General features: G+C 39.2%; 1 protein-coding gene across 5 annotated transcripts in view; it reads right to left on the minus strand.

Annotated features, from left to right (window-relative positions):
* FRY (FRY microtubule binding protein) overlaps window positions 1-27,017 on the minus strand; it is a 256,233-nt gene that overhangs the window by 46,387 nt on the left and 182,829 nt on the right. For all 5 annotated transcript variants that reach the window (XM_072850395.1, XM_072850394.1, XM_072850393.1 and 2 more), the window contains exons 32-44: window positions 26,321-26,577; window positions 23,536-23,682; window positions 19,364-19,532; window positions 18,510-18,600; window positions 15,347-15,429; window positions 12,009-12,159; window positions 11,333-11,436; window positions 7,726-7,911; window positions 5,493-5,691; window positions 4,727-4,848; window positions 3,664-3,851; window positions 2,620-2,714; window positions 295-896 (exon numbers count right to left, since the gene is read on the minus strand). In XM_072850395.1, the coding sequence (XP_072706496.1) occupies window positions 295-896; window positions 2,620-2,714; window positions 3,664-3,851; window positions 4,727-4,848; window positions 5,493-5,691; window positions 7,726-7,911; window positions 11,333-11,436; window positions 12,009-12,159; window positions 15,347-15,429; window positions 18,510-18,600; window positions 19,364-19,532; window positions 23,536-23,682; window positions 26,321-26,577 (2,394 nt within the window). The remainder of the gene's footprint in view (window positions 1-294; window positions 897-2,619; window positions 2,715-3,663; window positions 3,852-4,726; window positions 4,849-5,492; window positions 5,692-7,725; window positions 7,912-11,332; window positions 11,437-12,008; window positions 12,160-15,346; window positions 15,430-18,509; window positions 18,601-19,363; window positions 19,533-23,535; window positions 23,683-26,320; window positions 26,578-27,017) is intronic.

Below are 27,017 nucleotides of genomic sequence, written 5' to 3' on the forward strand. Positions count from 1 at the left end.
TATTTTGTCAGCACTCAGAAACTTTATATGCTCCTAAGCACTAGAAATGAAATGTGAAATAATACATGACCGCTTTTCTCCAAAACCTTATTGTGCAATACATTCACTTCTCAGAAACATGTTATATTCCTATGAAATTTCCAAAAAGCCCACCCAACTCAAAGCAAAAGTACATTATGCTATATTAGAAGAGAAAGAAAAAATGCCATTTTTGGTTTTGTGCAGATAGCCTAATTCTGTCATCAAATGTCAAAGCAACAGAAACTGAAAGAGAGGAAAGTACACTGGTTTTACCTATAGCTTGAGAGGAATCCACCATGGATATTCGAGACACTGGTGTCAGCAAACTAAAAAGCTGTAGTGTGAGATCAGTGGTAGTAAGGGAGGTGAATCCTTTCAGGAGTAGCTGCTGAAGCCCTGAGAAGTCTGCCCACTTCAGCTGCCCTTGCAACTTCTCTAACTTCTCCCGGTTTTCAGCTTTATCTAGTGGCAAATGAGCCAGAAGTTTATTCAGTAACCGCAATGCCATTAGATACTCAAACTCAAAATCTGATTCCATCAAAGCCACAGCAACCCAGAAGATGGTGGCCAGTAGGTTGGTTGGATTATTAATATGGGATGGGTCAGTGAGACTGTCCTTCAGGGAAGATGAACTTCTGGTTTTAGAGGACAGGCCTTGTTGGGTGCACGCCTGAATTCTGTCTAGCGTGGCACTGCGTGGTGGGTCCGAGGACTTGTCCACATCTCCAAACTTTTTGGGTACAGAGAAGCTCCTCTGGTGCCTGCTTCGTTCAGCAGTGGCTGTGTTACCGCTTGCAGGATTCACATTCAGCTGTCCTGTGCTCTTCCGGTTTGCAGTCAGTTTGGTGCTTGATGTTAAATCTGGCGAAGATGAACTGAACCCAAAATATATAACATACATTGCAACGTATGAATGCACAGCTTGAAACTTGTGCATATTGTATGCAAATTAAGTACTTATCAAACTATAAATAAATATTTAAATAGGAAAAGTAAAACACTGCACTGTCTATTGCAGCCTGTCTTTTTTTTCAAAAGTGCCCACAGACATGATTGAAGTGAGGTTCACGTGACACTGCACCAAACCAGAGCAGGGTAGTCTACAGTCTAGACAGGTAAGAACAACACGGGGACAAGAGATACAGAGCTGTGAAGTGACCTGTGGAAATGCCCATATAATGGGGCAGTGGCAGAACTGAAAACAATTTTGGTCTTTAAAATGCCCTCATCAGTGGAGCAAACCCCAAACTTGGCACAGCTGGCAGGCGGCACAATGACTTACTGGCTAATGTGAGAACTGTGGGCAGAAAAAGCAGCGTATCTTAAGCAGAACCACAAATATGCCACATTATCCTCAAGAAACGTGTCATGTGGCTGCCTAGGTTCTTGCTAGTACAGGTCCTTCAGAAACCTTGTTGTCATTGCATCCTCTCCTGCCTGTGTGCTAAGATCTCTTCAAGATGGTTTACAGAAAGTGGAGGTGTTTCAATACCAGTGACTGATGCTTCCTCATGGACTATCATGTGATGATCCAGACAATCCCTATCAATTATCTGTACAGTTGAACATGCTGTGTTGATACATGCAAAGGAATTTTGTTCTGGAGAACAGCTAATTCCTGACTCTCTGGTCCCGTTCCTACCTCATATACTATGAGTCCCTACTGTCTATAATACTTGAAGAGGATCTTATGGAATCAGTATTGTCAGGGTAAAGAATATTGCATCCCACTGCTTTCTGGAGTGTTTCTTATTTTCTGCTCCATCTTGCTCTTTCCTGAAATGTGCACTAAAGAAAGGTAAATAGCTCTTAGTTTAGAAAGTAGAAGCTGTATTTCCCCACCTCTGCTCTGTCACAAGGCAATACATGTGTTCTGCCATTGCAGTATAATATATAGCACCCTGCCTACTAGCTTCAGAAATTATAGCCCCTGTATTTTAGTTCTGTATGTAAAACATGGTAACTTATGGTCATTTTTCAAACACATTCCCTATTCTGTTGTTGCTATTAGGAGTCAGATAGACATTAATCTCCCTCAGTACTGCCAACAGCTGTGTTACAGAAGGAGCCTGCAATTTCCTTCCATGTACAAAGGTCTACTTTAAGGCCAAGGGTTTCACAAAGATGGTCTACATGTCTAGCAAAATCCATGGGTTATGTACACATGGGACAAAATTCTCCCTAGTTTTATTGAGGAGAACAAACCATGGTCACTCACTTCTTGGGGAATGCTTCATCTGAGAATGACAGGTTGTATGAAATCAATATTCCAAAAAACATGTTTCTTCCCAGATATGTTTTCAAGTATATGGTACAAAGGTGAAAAAAATACAATATTTTTAAAGGATGTTAAAGTAAGTTATAGCCAAGTGGCAGCAAGGCAGAATTTACAATGCATTGTAAAGTTCCATTAGTTCTATCAACATTATTTCAACTATTGCAAAATTTGGCTGAGATGTGCTCTTAGTCTAGTTCTCTGAAGGTTATAAATGAGCTCAGTCTTATCAAAATAATTTTATGCTGTCAGACTGCAGAACTGCACACCTAGTATCATGAGACACTGGAAAAAAAGATAAAATTAGGAGAACAGGTTCTTACCGTGATAACACCGTCAAAAGATCACTGTTCTTCAAACAGTCAGACAGATTATCCACAGCAGCTTCCAAAGTGAGTAGTGCCTCCATTACATACCCCTATCAATGCACGAGGTTAACCATTTCAACAAAGACATTCAAAATAGTGAACATTTAAAAATCTTCAGTTCATAAAAGGAATAGGCACCTAATGAAAACCTATAATTTCTCCTGAAAAAAGAACAACATTCACATCAATGCCACTGCCCTGAACATTAAAATGTCACTACAAATGTGTTTTATTTTCTGCCTCTGAATGATGTATGAAGGCATGCAAGAAGGGCACATATCTCATCAGGGATTGGTAATGGCATACAGAACCTCTGACTTGCAGGTCACTCATTTAAATTCTGCACAAGCAGTTGTGACAGAATATTACTGTCATCTTGTGGCAGTTTCATTACCTAAGTGAAATATGGAGGTGATGTCAGTCTATTTCTTATTAAGAGCTAGTAGTTCTCTTTATGAAGTCTTGAATCTCGCAATAAATAGTCTCTGATTGTAAAATTTCAGGAGAGAACAGTCTGTTTAGCTAAACCAAGTGAACATCATAGCTCACTAAGAGAGGACTGGATCAGATTAGGTCAGTGTAAGTTTTGTATTGTTATGGATGGTATGGATTTCTTTATTCCAAAAGATGTTAACATTTGAGAAATGAGGTGGTGTCTACTTCATATTGTCAGATTACATCAGCAGATAGGATGATGGGCTCCTTAAGCACAAATTAATGATGTGAAAAGGGAAAAAATGGTCATCATGAAGATTTCATTTTGAGTGACATTTACTAGATGTTTTCTAGTTGTTCTCTTTAGAGATATATAAGATTGTAACAGCCTGATGAAGGCTTTGATAAGGTACATATGGATTCAGTAAACTCAGAGGTAACGTTTTCTAAGGCCACATTCTACTTTGCATCACTTGACTCCAGAACATCTTGTTAAAATGGTAATTTCAAATTAAGTATACATTAAATCAACAGTACTAAGAAGCATTATGTACACATGCATACCTGAATCTCATCTCCATGCTCTCCAATAACTTCCACCAATCTTGATAGAAGGTCAGACAATGCATGTGCAGAAAGGGGCTGCTTTAGGGCCCTGAATATCTGGAAAGAGCGACCTGCATAATGTCTTGAAGAGCTTGAAAGAGCTGTTTGTAAAGCAACTTCACTCAGATGCTGCTCCAAATGAAAACCTAAGCAAAAGAATAGTATGTAATTTTTTTTTTTCTTAATGACAGACTTTACTCACAAACAGGGTCATAAGCAGGCTGAACCAACTCTGTGGGGAGGATGCACTGTAGTGTATCCTGCAAACCCTGTGAGAAACAGAGATGCAGAAATGTCTCGGTTTGGGAGAATTTCCCACTGTTTACATTTATTTCACATAGAATGTAACTGCAAAACCAAAATTCTGAGCCTGCAAACATTTGTCAGCAAAAACCTGAAATTATTAATCTGATTTAAATTTTTTTACAACTCTTGGGCAAACTTTCAAGCCATCCACTATTCTTGCTGGCTGCAACACAGTAACTTCTGACCACTCCAAACCTAAAGCCAAGCTGAATTAGGAGTCTTTCTATTAGCTTCAGAAGGCTTTGGATAAGATCTTAAATATAAATACTGATGCTGCATTCTGCTTTGATCTTTAAGATATTTAATTAGTGACTGTGTTGGTTTTCAAAATATAATCTGTACATTTCCTAAGCTCTAAAAATATAATAAATTAAAACTAAATTTTAATTGCCAAAAGAAATTTAACAAAGTACATTTACTTAGTAACTGTGCTGTATTTTATCAACAGGACATAGAGGAGCTTTTATCTGGTAGCTTTTGTCAATCAAAAGGCTTTCTACCAACAGCTTTGAAGAAATATTTGATTTAACATTCAGCCACAGTCCAATCTACCATGATTTTTTTATAGCAACTCCTTCATATGTCATACATCCTTGTTAAGACATACAATATGTTGTGCTTCTTCATAAGCAGATCTACTAAGTCACAGGATAAACATTCAGTGTGACCTTGAGGGAATATTCTTTTATTTATGAAAGGAAAAAAAATCTACTACCTGACTTGGAATCTTTAAATACAGATACAACATGACGCAGAAAATTAGTAAGCTGTTCAGCACTCTTGGTGTTCTGATTTTTGGGTGTGATATCTTCATGGCACCAAAGTGGACCAAATGCCCTTAAAGAAATACGTAAAAAAGTGCAAAATTTCTTTGAGTTATCTGAAATAGATGTAATCAGTTAAAATATACAAATTGTAAAGGCAATTAGATATTTTCTGGGCCACAGCCTGGAAAACGTGCACCTGAACAGAATTTTATGAGCAAAATACAAGTAAATAAATATTCCGATGCTGTATTTTACAAAACCTCTCTTTTAAAATATAAGTTATACCATTTAGAGAGCAGCATAAACAAATCCCTGTTTTTTAATTTAACATTGTGCCTAGGATCTGCTGGCTGTAGTTAGTAGTTAATACTAGTTTCACCATGGCCTTTCACTATGCCCTGTACACTTCGTATCTAATTTTATAATAATAAAACTGTCTTCTTCTGTTAGTTCATTGTTGAACATAATACTATTAGCCAATTAAACATTTTATTTGTGTCAGGTAAAATTTTTTTCTGTTGTTCCTGACACTGTAGTGCTTTTAAGTACCTACCTACTTCTATAAGTATCAATAAAAGAGGAATGGGAGTCTGTAATTACTCTAAAAGCTTGGTCATTTTCATCTGAGTCTTTTAAGTTGCTACAGATAATTGTAGAGAAGACATGAAAGTATGCATTTTGAGTACTAACGTGTCCTCTGCTTATCTCCATTACCTGGTTGTCAGAAACTCAATTAATTTGTTTGCTTTCTCATCTGTTTCAGCAGCAGTGTCCATGTCCTCAACCTCTTGTGTAATCTGTGGGAGATTTCCACTGCTGCCTCCCAGACTGATACTGGAGGAGGTGGAGCTGGAGCTCAAGCCGGAGTCCGGCACCGGAGATGACTGGTATTCCCGCAGAAAGTCAAATCCACCTGCCAGCAGAAAGGGAGGAGATAAAGATGGAATGCACTGTTGGGCCAGCATTACAGATGAAAGTGTCCGCCAAGCAGCTCTTTTCAGAGTCAGCAGCAGAAACCTTCTACTGGGAAACACGGGGAAAACCTGCAGAACACAACAACCCTCAAATGCCAATGGGAGTGAAAATGGGACCCTGGGCAGAATCCAATATAAAATGAAAAATACCAAAGCCAAGATTTTTTTTGTACTGCATAAGGGCTACAGTACTTGAAAAATAAATGTTACATGGCAATTTACAATCAGAACTATGTCTTTCTGTAAAGTGAATTTTGAAGTTGGCTAAGTGCATGCAAAGTTCAGCTCACTTCTCTGGGCTAGTCTGATGAGGAAAAAAACCTCTGCAGGATAGAATTTTTAGGACAATGATGTTGTCCTAATTTTACAAATGTAATGGAAATGGAGACACAAATGTTTAAGGTTTCTGTTCAACACCTTTAGTAACTGTAAACACTGGACTACTCAAATATTTTAAGCATTAAGGTTAAGCATCTGAGTAAGAGTTCTGCTAGATCAAAAGCTTGCCACACAACTTCAGAGCTGGAATTAGAAACTAAGACCTGTTTTCTTAAGGTTAGACTGCTAGTCATCTTAGGCTGTATCTACAACAGAAAAACTGGCCTTGCCAGAAGACTGGGAGCAGGAGTGGCCTCTCTACTGACAAAATCCACTGCAGGTCAGGAGACTTTTAATTTAGTTGCCTGACATTATGTGGAACAAACCTGAGCCGAAGTATTTTCAATTAGGATTCTTTGCTATAGCTATTCACCCACACTCTCACTCTTTATATTAGCTGATAAAAAAAAGAATCCAAATACAAAGTTTTGATAACTTCTTGGCCTTAGAGGTGCAGACACAGGGTATCAATTATGTTTTTCAGAGACAGGAATTAAAACAGTTTTTCGTTTTGGCAGAAAAGCAGTAATATAATTTTAATGTAAGAATTTTATTCTGTATTTAATAATTCATGGACATGCGTTGGAAAGGAGACCTACACAATTCAAGACAGAAAATTCATGTGTGAGGTAATTTTGCACAGACTTTATTCAGAATGAAACCTAAAAAGGCCAAATTAATTCATTGATCTGAAATACATATCCCTTCTTCTCATTACTTTAAAATATTTTTTGTCTCTCATAAAAAAAGAAAAAATCAGTTATCAAGTAATATTCTTTATAAAGCCAAACTATTTATTACTTTTGGTTATATTCCTAAGGAATCACAGAAATGCCACTAATTTGATTATCTCTCCTTTTCATTTCTCACTGTATCGTGAAGTTCCTCACCCTCTCCCAGACAACTAATCCTACCTCCGTAACTCTACACAGGTTCTGTGATTCCTTCAAATCTCAACAGCATGCTTGCTTTTAGTAATATTACATGATAATAGTAAATATAGCTAGCTGCTTTCTACAAACTTTTCCTAACCAACCCCTTAAAAACATGTTAATTCCCAAAAGTTAACAGAACACCTGTCTCAGCAGAGATATGAAGTAAGCCTCCTAATGCAGAAACAGATTTCAGGACAGAAATGAAGTGTATCTGTGGAATAAAGGAGGGTGTATATCATGTGAAATGTAACTTAATAATGGAAAATCTGAGCTGTATATTTTGCTGCTCTTCCTGTGTTGGAATTATATATTAATTTCTTTTGAAGGTTGAGGAGTGATTGCCCTCATTTAAAGCAGTCCTGTCTCCCTGAGGGGGAAGTTAGGAAGTTATTAGCTGTATTAATGTTTAAAATTCTACATTATATATTTTGCCTTACATCAGATAGCTTTCTCACTATCATGAAAAGTTATCTAATAATAATTTGAGTGCATGTCCAGGGTAGTTCACATGGAATTAATATTAATGGAAACTGTTCATATTTGCCACTTTACCACTTTAATTTATCAAAACCGTTATATTTTAAGAAAGTAACCATGACATCCTACTTTCAAAAACCTCACAGTATAATGCAATGTTCTTTTCTTCTTTTGCTTTATTACCTGTATAAAGATATTCAGGTAAGTATGCTGGTTGTACTGTCAGAGTCTTGGTCTCATTCATCTCTCTGGTTTGAAGAAGCACTGATGCAATGGCTTGATAGTTGCCATTGCAAGATAATGCAATCAAAAGGTGAAGCAGTAACTTTTTACTGTGTTCAAAGACCTCAGGGCGGTAATGGTCAAGACCTAAAAGAGAAGGTTACAGCAATCACTGAGTATGAAGTAATAATAAACAAGTTCGCATTCCAGAAATTGCAAAAATTCCAAGGCAGCTCATGGCAACAGTGCAAGCAAACAAAAGATGCAGTATTTCCGGAGACAGTTACTAGTGGGTTTACTTCAGACCTATGTGTATATTTAGTTTCCAGACTGAGGTCCCATACAGGAGGTGCAAAACAATGTGTGGTAATACAACTTTATGCATTCTGTCTCACTGCAGTGTTAATTTGACAGGGCTGGCAAACCTCTAAAAATGAGAAATTCTTGGTTGTGGTTGTAATTACATTGCTTAACTCAGTATCTGGCTTTCTTGCACAGACATCAGTTTTACAACGAGTGCAAACTGTAAGAGGTAGATACAGATTTACTAAGAAAGGAACTGACGGACAAAATCCCTTGAAAAAGAACTTCAGCTACCAGTGAGTAGCATGAGAAATTAGCCACTAGCTCAGGGTGCAGAACTGAAACTGAAGGTCTAGCACTGAAAGACTCTGATCTGGTTAGCACTACTGCTGTTTGTAAGATTTTAACACAACCTGAATCAATCACAAATTACAAATACAAAGGACGTAGATGTTTTTAAAATAAACTGCACTCTGTGGTAGTAATCTCTTTTTTATTCTCTTTCAGTACCTTCCAGGATATTTACAAATACTTTCTTCTGTTTAGGGGCAGTTTCAGTGCTGAAAAATTGAATTGTTTTCCTCTTCAGCTCCTCTCTTCTCAGGATATATTCCTCTTTAAAAAGCAGCTCCTTCATTACTCTAAGTGGCAGCAGCCAACAGGTCTTTCAGTCAGGTGTTTTCTAATGTACTCCAGTCATGCTGGTCCTTTTTCTGGCCTGCAAAAATGAAGCTGCTCATACTGCCATAGTCTGAACAATGTGTCTTTGGCTCCTATGGGCAGGTCTTTGGAGGTCCTGTGATCCTTGGTCTTCTGCTCCTATTCTCCTTTCTCCATTTCCTTCCACCTGCCAGGAGATAATGAACCCATCCTACCCTGTTCTAACATATACTGAAAAGGATATAAAAAGTTCTTCTAGTTGAAAATAAGTTCTTTTTTGGCAGCACTTGTGACTGAAATCCTGTTAAACCCTAAGGCTGTATGAAAGCATTGACACAGATATGCTAACTATGAAGTGAGAAGGACAGTTCAGTCTTTGTGCTTGTCCAGTGCTGGGCTGTTCTTTAACTTGGAAGAGTTCCCAAGAGGGTAAACTTCTGTGATGTGGACACATTTCCATGGGAAAGGAGCCTAGCTGCTCAACTCATTTCACACTGGTTGCAAAAGAGTTTTTAAACAGCAGTGACTTTCATGCACTACTGAGATAGGCAGGTTCACACCAGCAGTCTGCCTCCCTACTTCACTACCAATACTACAAACCATCCAATAGCCTATTAAATACATATATTGCAAAATTCTTTCTTTTTAGTATTTTCTCACTCCTTCCAATAAATGGAAGGATACAGGCTCTCCAGCTAGCCACCATACCAGTTTCCAGTTCCTTTCTGGTCAGATGCAGCTGCCTGCTCACATTCCAACAGGACAGAAATACTTCATTTTCAATCACATTCATACTTCTGGCTAACATGTGTAGCATAACTTCCTCACACCATCACAATAGAGCTCTACTACAAAATATAGAAAAATTTTCCACAGAAGGTATAACAACTCTAGAGAAATTGAACTTGAAGCCTGGAAGCTATGATCTCATTTTAGTTACCACTAAACCAGTTACATTTAGTTACCAGTTACATTTAGCTTTAATTACACATTTGAGAATTGAGAGTTCTTAGCCAAGGGACTGTCTCAAATGGTATTCATAAATTTCTATTTATTTCTTATGAAATACTGTAATGTTGAAATATTATTGCATGAACAAATCAGTAAAGATATTTTTATAATGGATTGCTAATATCATAACTCTGTTTCTGCATATGTTTATTTGCATGGCTCCCTGATGGCTCCTTAAAGTTGTCTTAACTGAATTGGCCACCCTGATGCATATTGCATCCTGTCTTAAGTTATTAATTTATTCTTGTGAGAATTTCTAACTGTAAGCACCAGTTTTCTCACACTTGCTACAAATCATACTGAAGACGTTGTTTGATCAGTTGATGTTTATTGATTTGATTCACTTGGTTATCCAGTTCTCTTTCAGCTCCCTCTTACACTTAGAAAGCTCACAGCAATATAAAAAGTAAAAAATTGTTATGGGAAGCCACAAAATAGATTTAACTTTTAAGTGAAGAATATATGTGAAATGTCGTATTGAAACTGACCCTGGAAGCCCCATCTGACACGGTCCTGGTTGTTATTCTTGTGTTTCATTAGAAGCTTGTTGAAATCAATGTACTAATATACAAAACTTGAGTATTTGATGGGTGTGCATTTTCCAAAAAACCCTATTTCATAAAAAATTTCAAAGAGAACAGTTGGTAACAGAGTAGCACAAAAGGAGAATGAGGTATCTTCTTCAACTATATACTGAAGTATATCACATATATTCTACCACTGTGCTGTAGCCTCCCAATTTAATCTTTTTTGCCCGCTGAACAACAGACTCTTCCCAGATTGCCAGTGAATAGACCTAGTGGTAACTATGGTGACTGAATGAGAAGTGGACTGCGATCTCCAGTTAGAATAATTTTTTTGCAAGTGTCTGGTTGTGTTTATTTGTGAAAACTAGTATTTATCAACCATGAAAGTTAGGGAATGGCTTTATAATGCTAAATACTCTTGCATGCTAAAATATTAGGCCACTCACTTTTCATAATGTTAAGTGGCAGGATAAGGAAAGTATCACCCTCCAGTTGAACTGTGTTATGGTCAAGAACAGACAGCAGTGGGGAAAAAGCAGTGCCTCTGTGCCCAGGTATATAAGGGAAGATCCTGACAATAAAGTATTCCATTAGCAGTGAAATTAATGAAGCTTTCTTTCCAGGGTTCTGTGTCCTACCTTCACTATCTCTGCAGTACAGTAATCTCACTTCTCTTACATAATATTTTTGCAAAGGCAAGAGACAGCACTGGTGTGTGTAGTCCAGGTCTAAGGCATGTGTTGACTGCCCAGCTGCCCATCACAAAACAGACTGTACAAAGGCTGAGTTTCACCTGCCTTTCTTGTGGTGGTGGGGGCTACGGGGTTTTTAGAGATATTTTAGGAAGTTAATCATCTTCAAATTTCTACCCACCTCTCAAATTTGGGTGCAACTGGCCAAAACATTCCAAAGCTTTGAAGTTTTGAGACTAATTCACAGACTGTAATTGCCTCAGGGTTTTTTTTTTTAGGACATCATAATTAAAAATATGTAAGAAACACAACTCAAAACTAAACTAAAAGGACAGGAGTACATTTATACTTTATTTCTTGCTCTGTTGGTCTTACCTAAAAAGAGAGCATGTAGCAATAAAGGGAGGTGAAGAGCCCAATCTTCTCTCACACTGTGATCCACTACCATCTCAGTCATGAAGATGACAGCAATATTGCACCTGGAAATTAAATCATAGTATCAGTTTGAAACCTCTCAGAGATGGGAAAACAGTAACATGATGACTATTTCTGAAGAAATAAACAATCTTTAAATTTTCAAGTTTGTAGCATTTCTTCTCAATATGATTAATGCTGAAGCACCTTAGTTACAGTATTAAGCAGGTAAGTACCCATTACTGAAAAGAACACTATTACTGTCAATACAAATTATGTAAAAGAGGAATTTCAGAATATGCATAGCCTAGTTAGAATAAAAGATCAAGGGAGAAAAAGTGCTATGAATAACAGCCACAGAGGCTGGGGAAAGAGAAATTTTCCTTTTCTGTTTTAGTTGTTTCTTCAGTCTGATTCTTATCAGAAAGTGATGTCCTACATTGTAAATAGGCATTCTGGTAGAAATCTGGTAGAATTGCAAGCCTTCATTGCATGTTGATTTTAGCAGTGGAAATCAGCAGAACTTAAAGGTATGCTTTTCAGATGTTCTGAGTGGTGGGACAGTTGGATTGGTGTTGGCTGACCAGTAAGAGGAAGCATCTCACTGTCTGAAATGTCAGAATGAGAAACTGCTCACCTATGAAGGGGTCCCCGGGGTGTGATGGTTTCTGGGAGGTAGTCCACAAGTGGTGCCCAACATCCTCCATTGTAAGGCATGGGCAGGGGATGTGGTTGTTTGGTTTCAACAATATTCAATAACCAGCTTGTATATGGAGAAACAGGATCATCTGCGTGGAAAAGCATTAAAACAGAGTGCATAAAAACCAAGTCTGGTTATACATTTTTGAGAAATAATGAAATAGAGTTTATGTTAATGTATCAGGTCAGCTGTTTGGAATAATGTGATAAGATGACATGAGGTTTGCAAATTCCTGTGTTCAATAACAAGTGATGCATTTTTAATCCCTCTTTCACGCTACTGGAAATTAAACAGATTCCATGCAGACAGCTCTGAATGGTAGGAGCTGCAGCTGAATCCCTGCTGTCACTTAGTAGCTTTGGAGCCAGATCACAAAGCACCAAGCAACAGACTTTCTCTTCAAAAATGAGAGAAAAGTTCAGCCAATGAAGTTGCTGTCAGAAGCCATCTGCTGCAAGGAGCTGCGTACCAGTGACACATTATTGCAACTCCTCCCCAGTGCCCTGCTGAGCAATGCTACAAAGACAGAAGTTAAATGTCCTGAATTAGGAAGGAGGCATAAGGCATGCAAAAAACATCTTCAGGGTAATTTTCTTTCAACAAGGATGAATTATCTCTTGAATTTCTCAAAGATGTATTTAACTTTCCTTCAGTATGACAGCTGCTGTATGTTAATAAGCAATAAGTTTTTTTCTTCCACCTGTTTATCTGCAATGATGTGGGTCAAGGAAGTTATTTCCACCACTTTCTGTCTTCTCTCAGCTGCACAACTTTGTCCATCTCTCCTGTATTTTGTTCCCTCTCATTCTTCTCGATTTTCCCATTGGTCAGTTTTTATTTCCCACGTCTGGCAGTCCGTGATATACTGCCATGGAAAGTATCCTTTCCAGGTCTGTTCTTGACATATATCCAAACGTTGCCCTTTGTGAATTTTTAATGAGAGCATGATTTTTTGCTCTGTTTTTTTTGTTACACTTTTGCATTTTAGGTAGGTTTGAAACTCTCAGCACTTTCCTTTTTTTAACAGCATGTATCTGATGCTTGTCAGCTTTGCCACAGGAAACAAAACTGTTTTGATGCCTACAAAAGTATCAGAGCTAGCTTTTTCTAATGCACATCACTTTTTGGTTTTGACAAAATGCCTTCACATTTCCAGATCTTCAGGAGCCCTTCAATGCAGTAGCTGTTCCTCCAATTATTACTAAAATGCCAACTTTATCATTCTCATTCTTCAGTGTTAGTCTTCCAAGGAACACTTTAGATCTTTATGATTTAGTTCTCTACTTATTTCTCTCATTCTCTGGAGGATAATTTATTAGTTGTAGATAAAGAAGAATAAAGTGACCTAATAATGGAGCAAAGTACAGCATTTTCACATATTCATCTTCTAAGGATTAACCAGGTAATGTTTGCCAGATGCTTTTCACATAAAAAGCACTGCACAGTCACTATTTATTACTACCAATTTAAGTGTTTCACATAAAACTGCTTCATGAAGTCCACACTAAGACCTAGCTCCTTACTCATGTTTTCACAGATTTATGTGCAGACTGAGAAAAAAAAGAAGCACTTTGCACCTTAACATACAATCTTTGCCTGAACAGGAGTTTCTGTGCTGCAGAGTTGTGTTCCCTATTTATATCATCAGCAATACATGTACGCTCAAGTAGACTGGAGAGAAGAAAGAAGCCATACCACCAACTCGTTCCCAGCCGAGGCTGCCTGACAGAGGGAGTAAGTTGCACTTTCTTAATGGAGGTTGCCTTATTTATCTTGTAGAACGACAAATGGTATAAGAATTACTCTTTCTTTTTAGAGTTCTACATAAATGTCAGTAGCTAAGTAAAACGTATTTTATTTTACATCTAGGTATTCATATATTTGTGGAAGGAACCCCTGTGAGAAGGAAACCTTGCATAAATATTCACAGTACTATAAAGCTTGCAGGTACACGCAGGAAAAAACATTTGGGCACTAGCTTGAGGAGACATTCCAAAAGAGCAAAGGAAATTTCACTATTTTTTAACCTTTTATTACTCTAAGCTCTTGTCAAAACCAGCTACTTGTAAAGAATGTTCTGAAAATATAAACATTGTTCTGTTTTGAAAGATTGTTCATGCAGATCAGATTAGCGCTGGTGCTCCAATTAACATCTGCTGAAGAATTTTTGGTAGCTGCAGCACTAGATAGCCATAAGAAAACCAAGACAAGTGTACTAAAAACCACTGAGTTTAATATGTTGCACACTTTTTTGTGTTTTTAAATACTACAGTATGTACATGCACAATATTTTGTAAATATTGTGCTTCGTAATTACAAAAAACTGTTGTTGATATAGATTAAATTATCCTATCATATTGTATTTGACAGTGTTTCCATATTTGCAGAAGAGTTTTGCCAAAAAATTACTTGGATTAAAGAATATATAAAATCTTTACTTTTTACGTCAAAATACTGTCCCAAAATAGTGTCCGTAGCACCAGGACAAGACATTAGGGCCTCTGTATTATTTGACCTGGCTTTATTAAGCCAGAGATGAAAGTCAATAAAAAGGTCTTACCTTTTTTACATTTGGTTAGGGCCTAACCAAAATCTGTAGATTGGCTTCCTTACAATTCACTCCAGAAATTAAGTCAAACCATCCAACTCCTAAAATTTACAGTGTAATTCAATAGTTGACAGAAATATCTTGGTTTTCTTTGGAATCTCTGCTGAGCATCGAGTGTCCATTTATAGTCTGTTTCGCAGCAATACATAAAGAACAACAAGTGTGCTCATGAGCCCTATCTCACTCTCCTCTCTAACACAGGTTTGCACAGTGCAGCCAGAAACTGGTTGCAGACAGCAGAGAAAACCTAAAGAGGAGATAAGACCTCATTTTTGGAAACTCCTGAATCTCTTCTTCATGGTCATATAACAGCACTTGATTTGGAGGGAAATCCTGGCAAAGGGCACAATTCAAAGTACTTGCTGTAATGCTCTTGGACGTCTTTCATCTTGCCATGTACGAAAGGTTCAGGGTGTTAATGTCTGGAGGATTCTCTACTGCTGCCTTCTGTGAAGTTCTCTGGCCTTTATATAGGTTTGACTGAGCCCAGGTTAAACAAAGGAAATTAATTAAATGAGGTATGAAGGTAAAATAAGGACATTCCCTGTATGGTGCTGCTACATTACTGTTTACACAGAACTTAAACAGAGAGCCTCCACCAGTCATAAGAATGTTTCTCTCCCACCAAAACACCAGAAATTTCATCAAATTGAATAACAGAACTTACTTTTGTCATCATCATAAGATCCTCCGGAGCTATTACTGTATCTTGATTCTAGTCGGGTATGTGCTCTGATTACATTGCTGAACCTTCAAATACAAGAAAAATCTTCATTAAAAACAGACTGGCATTAAACATCTGGACTATATGGTTACTCTACAAAAAAAGCATTTCCTTAAGCATGCACTTTTATACGGGAGTAGACAGCAATGTGAATGTAATAATGTTTCTTTCCACAAAAGAAGATTTTTGCAGCCAGTTTCTGAGAAGTTCTAACAGTGTGCTCCTGCATCACAAGCTTTTAAAATTTAGCAGAGGAAAAATTCTCATGCTGCAAAAGTGTGACTTTCTTGAAGCAAGAAACTGTGCTAAGGCTGAACTGAGATATAAACTGGTCACAGCTAGTATGTTGTCACAGCCCATGTTCATGAGTAAAATTCTGGCAACCTGCTAAAGCAATAACTGACTGAATAGTCCAAAGTCAACCGCACAGGTATCAAGCAGCAAAATCAGCAGCAGATCACCCTTCAATAGGAAAATCCAGCAACTGCCAGAGCAGATCTAGCAGAGTTAAGGGATATGAGAGCCAGAACAAACTGTTCACAGCTGTCCTCAAATTTGCCACAGATCCACGATTAGCTAACTTTTACTGCTGATCTCCTTTGGCTTCCTCCACCTCCTTGTGCTGTCAGTGTAATCAGGCCTGAAGTGGAGTGAGAAGAGCCATACTGGAGGCTCACACACTAGTGATGATGTAAAAACATAATTGTTTCTGCAAAGCTAAGAAATCAATTACAAATAACCATGTTAAAACATCTATATCAAACAAAACAAGATTGAAGGTTCTCTACGCAATAGTCAATTCAATTTCTTACTAATGTGCATACATATTATTGCAGGGTATTTCATAGAATCATAGAATCATTGAGGTTAGAAAAGATCTCTAAGATCATCTAGTCCAACCGTCAACCCAACACCTCCATGCCTACTAAACCATGTCCTGAAGTGCCACATCTACACGTTTTTTGAACTCCTCCAGGGATGGTGACTCAACCACTTCCCTGGGCAGCCTGTTGCAATGCTTGATAACCCTTTCAGTGAAGTAAAATTTCCTAATATCCAATCTAAACCTCTCCTGATGCAACTTGAGGCCATCTCCTCTCGTCCTATTGCTACTTACCTGGGAGAAGAGACCGACACCCACCTCTCTACAACCTCCTTTCAGGTAGTTGTAAAGCGCGATAAGGTCTCCCATCAGCCTCCTTTTCTCCAGGCTAAACAACCCCAGTTCCCTCAGCCGCTCCTCACAAGACTTGTGCTCCAGACCCTTCACCAGCTTCGTTGCCCTTCTCTGGACACGCTCCAGCACCTCAATATCCTTCTTGTACTGAGGGGTTCAAAACTGAGCACAGGATTTGAGGTGTGCCCTCACCAGTGCCGAGTACAGGGGCATGATCACTCCCCTAGTCCTGCTGGCCACACTATTTCTGATATAAGCCAGGATGCCGTTGTCTTTCTTGGCCACCTGGGCACACTGCTGGCTCATACTCAGCCAGCTGTCGACCAACAGCCCCAGGTCCTTTTCCACCAGGCAGCTTTCCAGCCACTCTTCCCCAAGCCTGTAGCGTTGCATGGGGCTGTTGTGACCCAAGTGCAGGACCCAGCACTTGGCCTTGTTAAACCTCATACAATTGGCCCCAGCCCATTGATCCAGCCTGTCCAGGTCCTTCTGTAGAGCCTTCCTACCCTCAAGGAGATCAACACGCCCGCACAACTTGGTGTCATCTGCAAACTTACTGAAGGTGCACTCAATCCCCTCATCCAGATCACTGATAAAGATATTAAACAGGACTGGCCCCAACACAGAGCTCTGGGGAACACTGCTTGTGACCAGCCACCAACTGGATTTAACTCTGTTCACCACAACTCTCTGGGCTTGGCCATCCAGCTAGTTTTTTACCAAGCAAAGAGTACACCCGCCTAAGCCATGAGCCGCCAGCTTCTCCAGAAGAATGCTGTGGGAGACAGTGTCAAAGGCTTTACTAAAGTCCAGGTAGATAACATCTAGAGCCTTTCCCTCATCCACTAGGCAGGTCACCGGGTTGTAGAAGGAGATCAGGTTGGTCAAGCAGGACCTGCCTTTCATGAACCCATGCTGGCTGGGCCTGATCCCCTGGTTGGCCTGCACATGCCTGTTGAGTGCACTCAAGATGAACTGCTCCATAATTTTCCCCGGTACCGAGGTCAGGCTGACAGGCCTGTAGCTCCCCGGATCCTCCTTCTGGCCCTTCTTGTAGATGGGTCTCACATTGGCAAGCCTCCAGTTGTCTGGGACCTCCCGTTTTAACCAGGACTACTGATAAATGACGGAGAGTGGCTTGGCAAGCTCCTCTGACAGCTCCCTCAGTACCCTCGGGTGGATCCCATCCAGCCCCATAGACTTGTGAGTGTCCAGGTGGCGTAGCAGGTTGTTAACTGCTTCCTCCTGGGTTATGGGGGGTTTATTCTGCTTCTCATCCCTGTCTTGCAGCTCAGGGGGCTGACTACCCTGGGAATAACTGATGGGATCAGTTACCCTGGGATCTGATGGCCCTTAAGCTTTGCATTCATTCCTTCATCATTTGTCAGTATGTTCCATAAGTAGCATAAGACTAAATTGAATATATGATTTCTAAGCAAAATATTTTACATAGCTTTCCTCTTTAAGACATTTTATCCAGACAAAGGAGGTGTCCTTGCAATCATGGATACAAATCTGCATACTAAATTTTACTCACTGTCCATGAAATCAAAAGGTGTGATCAAACCTGATTCTTCATAAAGATTTTAGTAGTCATTATTTGGTACACACTCTTGATTTTCTTTCTCCTTTGCGGATAATTCCTACAAAACCATGATCTATTTAGCACAATTCATTCAACGTAGGTTTAACAGATGTTCCTCTGCAATATATTACTAAACAGCAGTCAGGAACAAGAATCATGTGAATAGCTTTTTTTAAAAACCTTTTACATACGGTCATTTTAAAATGATCTTACTGGGATAACGCCACTTAGGATCAGTCTGAGCATCAGAGTTCCTCACAAAACAGTGCAGAACTTTGCCCAACATCTCACCCTTAGCCTAGGAAAACACATACATTTTGGAGAAAAAAAAACAACCCACAAACCTTTCATCAGTCTCTTTCGCCATTCTGTTCTCTTCTGCATCAGGAAAACTATCTTGGCCAGCTACAACAGTGTTACTGCTAGAGGTGGTTCCTGTATATGAGATGTCAGTAAGAACACCTGTTACATGCAGCAGACAGTATTTGCAAAGCAATAAAAGCCCATAATTTAAATTTTTTTAGCAGACACAGTCAAAGTGATCATCCTGCAAGTGTTTGCGCATATGAATGAACACTGTTACCTCTACAAACCAGGACCTGCTTGCATGGCTGAATGGTGTAAAGTCTACATGCTTTGAGGGGTAGATTAACATAATGATGTTAATCTTCCACTCCTTAAACTAAGATCATTCTCAGGTGACATAACCTACTGTTTTTCAAGAATTTGGCGAAACACTGACAAGGTTAAATTTGAGGGTAGTGTCTCTTAAGTATCTTTGACTACTGCAGCTTGGAAATAGCACTAGGCTTTTGAAAACAGAATTGCCACACAGGTGAGGCTCTCCATTTTCAGGAAAATGCTGCTTTGGTGTATCTGCTGCGATCACAACATTGATGATGACTTCTTGTTCTGAGAAACTAGTGGTAGAAGAACCACCTCATATGAGTTCTGAACAGCACCAAATATTGGTAATATCCTATTAAAATAGTTGAGAGAATTAAGCATATGTTTACAAAGCATATACAACACTAGGAATCAAAAAGAATTGTAATTTAGATGTGCAACAAGGCCCTGAAACTTGCACTTTATAGATACACAGATCTGAATGGGTGCAAAAGTAAGAGATTGTTTTTTCAAAGACATGAACACTCAAAAGAGCAGGAGAGCATAACTGAAAAGTATATTTAGGTCATACCAGAAGCAGCAGCTGAGGCTTTGTTACTGGCAGCAAAACGGTAAAATGGAGGATTATCGCAATGCTGGACTATTGGGTTCACTGGGTCAGTTTGCTGCAGCTCAAAAAGAAGCTCTTCCATTGTCTGAATAGTGTTATTGCGACATAGATATATTGCAACCTTTTTTATCTAAAGAAGAAAGTAACAGTTATTAAACTCTGTCCAAAGTTAATTTCCAAAGAAATCAATACATGTTACACTGCAGTACTGAAAAGATCCAGAATGTAAATGTTACTCCTGGACTGACACCACAACCACACAACTGCATCCATCTTGTTCACACAGAAATAAAACTGCTCACTTTGATATCAAGAGCATTTCCCTAGCAGACTGAATCTGTGATCTAATTACCCCAAAGTTTTTGCTTACCATCCACGAATGAGCTGTTTATGTATATAACTGTATAACATACACATATACAAAACCTACCTAATTTTGTACCTGTCATTTAAGGATACCAGCATTAACTCTGAATCACACTCAGGGATTTAGAATTTGAGTATGTGATTTCCATTGAAGATGAATCTTACTCTCTTGAATGGAGTGAACTTCTCATCTAGAAAGCTAGATCCACCCAAAACTTGAAGCCTATGTTTCCAGATACAGTTGATGTGAAAGAGGTAGCTGTAGCCACAAAGAATAAGCCAGGCTCTGAGTAGCTACTTATATCTGTAATCAAAGTAATAGCACATGGAAGAAAGGCAGAGCAATTATGTATACAGACTTCATGCATCCTGATTGGAAAAATCTGAGAGTATAATTTATAGAAATTCTGGGAATTTCTATAAATCTTTTAACAAGACCTCAAACCTTATTGTATGTACCGCAGCAATGAGGACTGTTGAGATACCGAGACCAAATGAGACTGAATTATTGAGGAAAAAAACCCTGATGGCTATTAAAAGCAGAGACTCTGGCTCAAAAACATTTGATTCATAAACTGCTGGAGCTGGGAGACCATATGGGGAAGCATCCCTCTGTGCTTGCCTTCTTGTTTTTAAAGATGTCCCTAAACAGTGCTTATAGTGGAGCTAATACACTGGACTGAACTGCCTGTTTGCCTCACCAAGTATTGCTGTTCTTATACTCTTAAATACTTCCATTAAAATAACTTCCTGACGGCTTCTCTTTCCCTCTTTTTTTCTCTCCTTTTCTTTTGCTTAAAGTAGAGAAAATGCACATATTCAAAGTCTCTTTTACTCTACTGTGCTAAAAATTTCCCAGGGACTTTCCAGATACAAATCCACCTCCTTTCTGAGGCTTATTTCTAGTAGGGCTCACAGTGCCACTTCCAGCTTCTTTCACCCCAGAAAGGGTCACATTTCCTACACTAACTCTTTGCTGAAGCAGTTTCTGAACTGTAAACATTCTAAGAAATCTTTCAGTACATATGTGAAAGAAAGGACAGTCGGCAATTTGCACTGGGGCACTGGGAAAAATGCTTAAAGGAAACAGAAGAGAGACAAAGCAATGAATTTAGCTGATTGTAGAAAAAAAAAAGTAAGTCAGGCGTGCTTTTGCCTTGGACCCTCACAGGCAGAACAGATGGCTGAAGGCATGAAGCAGCTGGTGACTGCCTTGGGGCACAGAGGGCTCCAAAAGGAGATGGGTAAACTGGCAATCTTGCAACAGCGTGGTCTTTTGAGCCCAGGTGAGCTGGAACAGTGCTGATAAACTGTTCGAATTATCTTTATTTGCTAATGTGTATGTGTTATCTACATGATAATAGAAGATACATGTTTATGGTATCAGCAGTCTTGTGTAGTTAGCAGTTAGGTGTGATTTCTTATCTGTAAATTCCAGGGCGTTATCAAAAAACTGAGCAAATGCATGTGATAAGACCGGCATATTTTCCTACTCCAGACAGAGCTATCGGTTTAAGGGGTGACTCATAAGCACAGTCAGGCTTCCTACAGAAGTTGAAAACCTCTTCAGATTGTGCAAAATCCAAGAATCAGACTTTTAACTCAACATTACAAAACACAGACTAACAGGGTGGCAGAAAACACAGGAACCTTGTCAGCTGCTGCCACCAATGAAGACCTGGTTGTCTTGTTAACAACCACTGGCAGACTGGGAGGGAGAGCAGAGAAGTCCCACAGGCAAAATACGAGATGCTGAGCAGATGAAGCTGGAGATGCCAAAACAGACTGCTCTCTTTGTGGAGTAAGAGACTGTACTGTCCTGGAGGAGGACAGGACTGTGAGAGCCAAGGCTTCGAGGCAGGGGGGTTTGGAAAGAATTTGAAGAAAGAAGGGGAAGTGCTATGGGTAGGAAGGGGGTTTGACGTAGGCTGCTCAGAGCTGTGGGATGGCAACAGTTTTGGAAAAAGTACGTGTTGAAAGCTCTGGGTTGGCAAGTATCTGGATGGGGGGGATGAGGTATGTGATGGGCTCCTGGGCAAGAGGCGACAGGGTTATCAGGCATTTCCAATCAGGTTACAGTTTTAGGAGTGAGACATATACTTAGCACAGGACTACTCCTTCCTCTTAGAAAACTGTCCCTATTCCTTTTGTAAGCTGTCAGAAATACAACAGCCCTCATTTTGTCTCTTATCTCTTGTGATTTCCACTTGTTCTCTGCCAACATAGCTCCTCCTGATGGAGGCCACCTTTGGGCCTGATCCCAAGTCTGTCATAGGTTGTAGGATTAGTCAGGTTGGAAAGAACCTGAGAGATCTCTCATGTAACCTCCTGCTCAAAGCATGGCCAGCACTGAATGGAGAGACTCTGTCACTCTGTCACAATTGATGGAAAGATCTTCATTGCCCTCAACATATTTGGGATCAACCCCTTTGTCTTCTTATCATATAAACCTTGAGCTTGTTCTTATAGCAACTCCACTTTCAAATCTTTCCTCTTTTGATTATCTAGGCAACACTGACTTTGCATATATATGCACTGATTTGAGAATATAGAACAGTAAACCCTACAAATAAAAGGAAACCAACAGGATGTCTATGGTACAATAACATCTTGACAATTTTTACCATCTTCTGTATTGTCTTTATTCTATTATGCATAGCAGTCATCATAAACACTTTAAGCAAACTATTATTTCAGCAACTGTAAATGAAGTGTGTTTATGAGGCTTTTTAGATAAGTTCAGTCACTTTAATAGTAATTTCAAATTTATTTCAGGGAAATCAATAGAAAGAGACTAACTAATAAAACAGCATATTGTAGTTGTGCTGGAAAATTTACTAAATTTAGATTCTGTTTCACCCAGCAACTGAGCAATAAGAAACATGGGAATGGGACTATTTTGCTTTTCTCAGACAGCCCTGATTTTATTTTAACTTGAATAATAACAATATCCTGCACAGTTTGACTTGCACATTGCAGGAACAGTTATATAATTCATGACAGCCACGCAAAGGCAAAAGTTGGTATTGTAAGGAGCTTATAAACGCTAGCTATCTTGTGTCTCTTGAGATGTCCCACAGAAAGCCTTAGTCTGCTAGAAGAGAAGAGAATGTAGCACTTTCTTAAAACTACACACTTTTCTGAAGGAACACCTAAATCTTTACAACAAACAAACAAATAAGATCATAGCATGTTATGTCCCATTCATGATAACATCTATTGTTTAAAGGACTTTAAAATTTTAACTAATAGCTTTGTAAACTAATTGATTACTGAGAAAAATGATAAGCATTTAGTATTTCTACTTCTCTTCATTTTTCATGCAAGTTATTTAGCCTCTGAACAGCATTTCTGTCTCTTAAATAAAATTTTAAATACACATAAATTGCATATTTTTATGCAATTCTGACATGAACAAGTATTTCTAATATTTTTTCTCATTCATTCTGGTAATTTAGGGCCAGTCCCTGTTACTGGTCCCTTGCATAGACATGCAAAGTTGCTGTCTGCTTGAGAGGAGCCCACCTCTTGCCTGAAATGAGGTGTACTCCACTGGTGGAGACTGAGATTCCCACTACTCAATTCCCTTCTTGAATTTCAGTTTCTTGGGTCATTTATTCCCATGATTTAATTTTGTACAGTGTGCTAGGGAATATGTTGGTACTTCTAATTTTTGAAACATGAATTCATTTTCTGCAGGAGATAGCTGTTTTCTTCGTTAAAACCTGTGCAACCAATAGTAAATAAAATAAAGTGCAAACACTTACATAAGGTAAAAGGATGGTATCACTGCTAACACCACACAAACTAATGAGAAACTGCAGTGTTATCCTAAGGTTGTTACTCCATTTTTCATTGTTGGCCAAAGCATTCCAGACATTTTCCATCTCTGGTCCGGGAATTTCATCTCCATACTGCAAAAGATCATAGGCATACATTTGAAATAGGCAGACCTCCAAACTAAGGCATGTTCTCATGCATTTTCTTTGCATTTTCTCATGCAAAACCAACAGTAAAATGCTGTAAAAAGTGACAAAATAGTATTTTCAAAAGCTACCTGACAGACTTCAGAGCATAAATTCTATTTAAAAGTATTTAGGTTCAGATTCACAGAAGGACTTAAATCACCAAAAAAAAAAAAAGTCTTTCAGGAGCATAAATTCAAAAGGGGATCCTAAAAATCAAGCAGTTTATTGGGTTTCATCTTTACAGTTGTTCAAGCAACTGAAGTTCTGTTTCTGCATATCTGTACCTAAGTGCTTCAGCCTTCACAGCAGTGAACAATTCAGCACCTCTCTCCTGAGTAAATCCTAGCAGAATTAAGCATTAGACAGCCCTTTGCTTTCACATTGGAAATGAGCAGCTTTTGCTCTCTTTTGCAAGACACAGCTATAGGAATGACTCCCTTTTGTCCAGTCATTTAAATGGTTAGTGCATGCATCCAGGATGTGGGAGTCTAGAATTGAAGCTGTTCTGTTTCCTATGTAAAATCTCTGGCTCCCACTTTGAGAAGACTGTTTTAACCACTGCACAGACTGACATTCTGCTAGGAGAGGACTGGCAATCTCCAGGTCATGCTATTCTACTGAAAATTATTTAATACATATTAGCTACATTACACTGTCACTGGTATCTACATCTACTGTCATCTGCACTGGCACTTGCAGGTGCCAGTCCCACATACAGCCTCAAAGCCAGGTCAATCAATATGGTTTGAAGAAAGCATACTTGTTCACTCTGGAACAACAACTTTGTGTGGTTTTGGAAGCAGCTTGCTCCAAGGACTGCTGCTGATAGGCAGTAAAGGTGAGACTGCATCACATCCGTTTTCAACCTATAAAATTCCTCTAACAATATCCTAGAGACTCCGTACCATCAGATAATTCACGAGCCAGTATCATAGAATCATAGAATATCTCAAGTTGGAAGGGACCCATAAGGGTCATCGAGTCCAACTCCCTGCTCCTCGCAGGACTGTCTAAAACTAAACCATATGACTAAGAGCATCGTCCAGATGCTCCTTGAACTCTGACAGGCTTGGTGCCCTGACCTCTTCCCTGGGGAGTCTGTTCTAGTGACCGACCACCCTCTCAGTGAAGAACCTTTTCCTAACATCCAATCTGAACTTCCCCTGACGCAGCTTCACTCCATTCCCTTGTGTCCTGTCGCTGGTCACCAGAGAGAGGAGATCAGCATCTCCCTCTCCGCTGCCCCCTTTGAGGAAGTTGTAGACTGCGATGAGGTCACCCCTCAGTGATGAGGTCACCCCTCAGCCTTCTCTTCTCCAAGCTGAACAAGCCAAGTGACCTCAGCCGCTCCTCATAAGTCTTGCCCTCGAGACCTTTCACCATCTTGGTCGCCCTCCTCTGGACACACTCTAATAGTTCCATGTCCTTACATTGAGGCACCCAAAACTGCACACCTTACTTGAGGTGGGGCCGCACCAGTGCAGTGCAGAGTGGGACAATCACCTCCCTCGACCAGCTAGCGATGCTGTGCTTGATGCACCCCAGGACATGGATGGCCCTTTGGCTGCCAGGGCACACTGTTGACTGCCCTGGATATGTAACAAGTATCAAAAAAACTGTTCTGATCGGCTGAAGCACAGCCCCCACATTACTTCAGACATGCTCATATGACAAAATGCACACAAAATAATAATTATGTTTTACTTACAGGGCCTCAAGATGAGGCAAGATCCAGAATCAACTGCTATGTAGCGTGGATACAGACATTCTGCTTGAGAGAGGATTAACCCTGAGCAGGATAGGAAATGTGAACCACTCTGTCCCATATGACATACGTACCAGGCATTATTTCCTGAGGTTTATGTATTTAGCAGTTTAGACATATGTACTGAATCTGGCAAAAGCAGTGCCAGAGCAGGCATGGCATACTAGTAAAGCAGCCTTCAACTCAGCAAAGAGAAGGAAAAGATGGATTCCCAGTACCTTCTCCACTAGCTGCTTAGGCATTGTACAGGAAAAAGTAATTGGAAAGAAAGAATCCCTGGTCCTTTATCAGGACCTGGGATGTAAATACCTTCCCTTTTACAAAATAATGCTTTAACTAGCACCTTAGAAATTTATACTATTTTTTTCCTTTTCTCTCTCTGAAAGAATATTTAAGTGTTTCCTAGGAAGTACAATAGCTTCAGTAGGACAAATTCCAGGTGCTCATTCTCACCCCCAAATAAACTTTCATCTGCTGCCTTAGACATTAACCCAGGAGGTGATACAGGAGGGAACTGAACTTAGTTCCTCTATAACTAATCCTTAATGCTCTCACTATTAAGTTTTTTTTTAAAAAAGGGTAAAACACTTTTCTTTGTTCATGTTTTGAAAGAGAACAGTTTTAGCATTGTCCTTGAAAGAAAAAGTGAAGGAATTTCTTCAAAAATAAGGTTGTGTCTGATTAGTACAGACTGTTCCAGTGCAAAATTTCTGGTATCAGAGGGAAGAAACCTAAGTACCTTTTGCTTAAGAAACATAAGTTTGAATATTTTGGAAATTGTTTTACAGGTTGGGTTTTTTGTTTGTTTTGCTTTTTTACCTTGGCTGTCATATACATGAGATTATTAAGAACCAGTGAGGTGGCCTCAGGAGAGCCCCAGCCATTGCCTTTTAGTCCACTTGTGACTGTTATTTCCCCATCCTTGTCCTTCAGTTCATCTTCTGGAGTAGTAGGGCTTGAACCAGGGAGGAGCAGTCTGTTGTCTACAAGTTCAATATTATGAAGCCATGGTAGCAGATAGGTAAGCATGATCTGTCTTCCATTTGGATGTGTTGTTGGAAATCGCTGGCTTACCTCTAAAATAGTAAAGGTTGAAAAGGTCAACATGTTAGTTTATGAAGGAAACCTTAAATACACGGTTTAAATCAGATTTATGACATATTTTAGACTGCCTGATGGTTTTTACCTGGCAAACCACAAGCATACAAAAGCACGTACTTGAGCTTCCTGAAGAGAAACATTAATTTAATGGTCAATAATAGCAAGTAATTGGTCAGGTATTCTGTCTAAAATACCTAACATAGTCTGAGCTTAGAAACAGAAAGTTACCCCTTGTTACTGTGCTATATTATGTATTAAGCGAAATGGATGTCAATAAAGAGGAAAAAGGATAATTCAGTTACTGTCTGTTATTCTAGAATTTCAAGAGCTTTTGGAGAATTACAATAAACATACAAAAGTGTTCTGCAGAATTACAACTGCCCCATCAGCCTCCACATTTCTAAGCTATAGGTTA

This window comes from Ciconia boyciana, chromosome 1 (assembly GCF_034638445.1).
Source record: "Ciconia boyciana chromosome 1, ASM3463844v1, whole genome shotgun sequence".
Lineage (NCBI taxonomy): Eukaryota > Metazoa > Chordata > Aves > Ciconiiformes > Ciconiidae > Ciconia > Ciconia boyciana.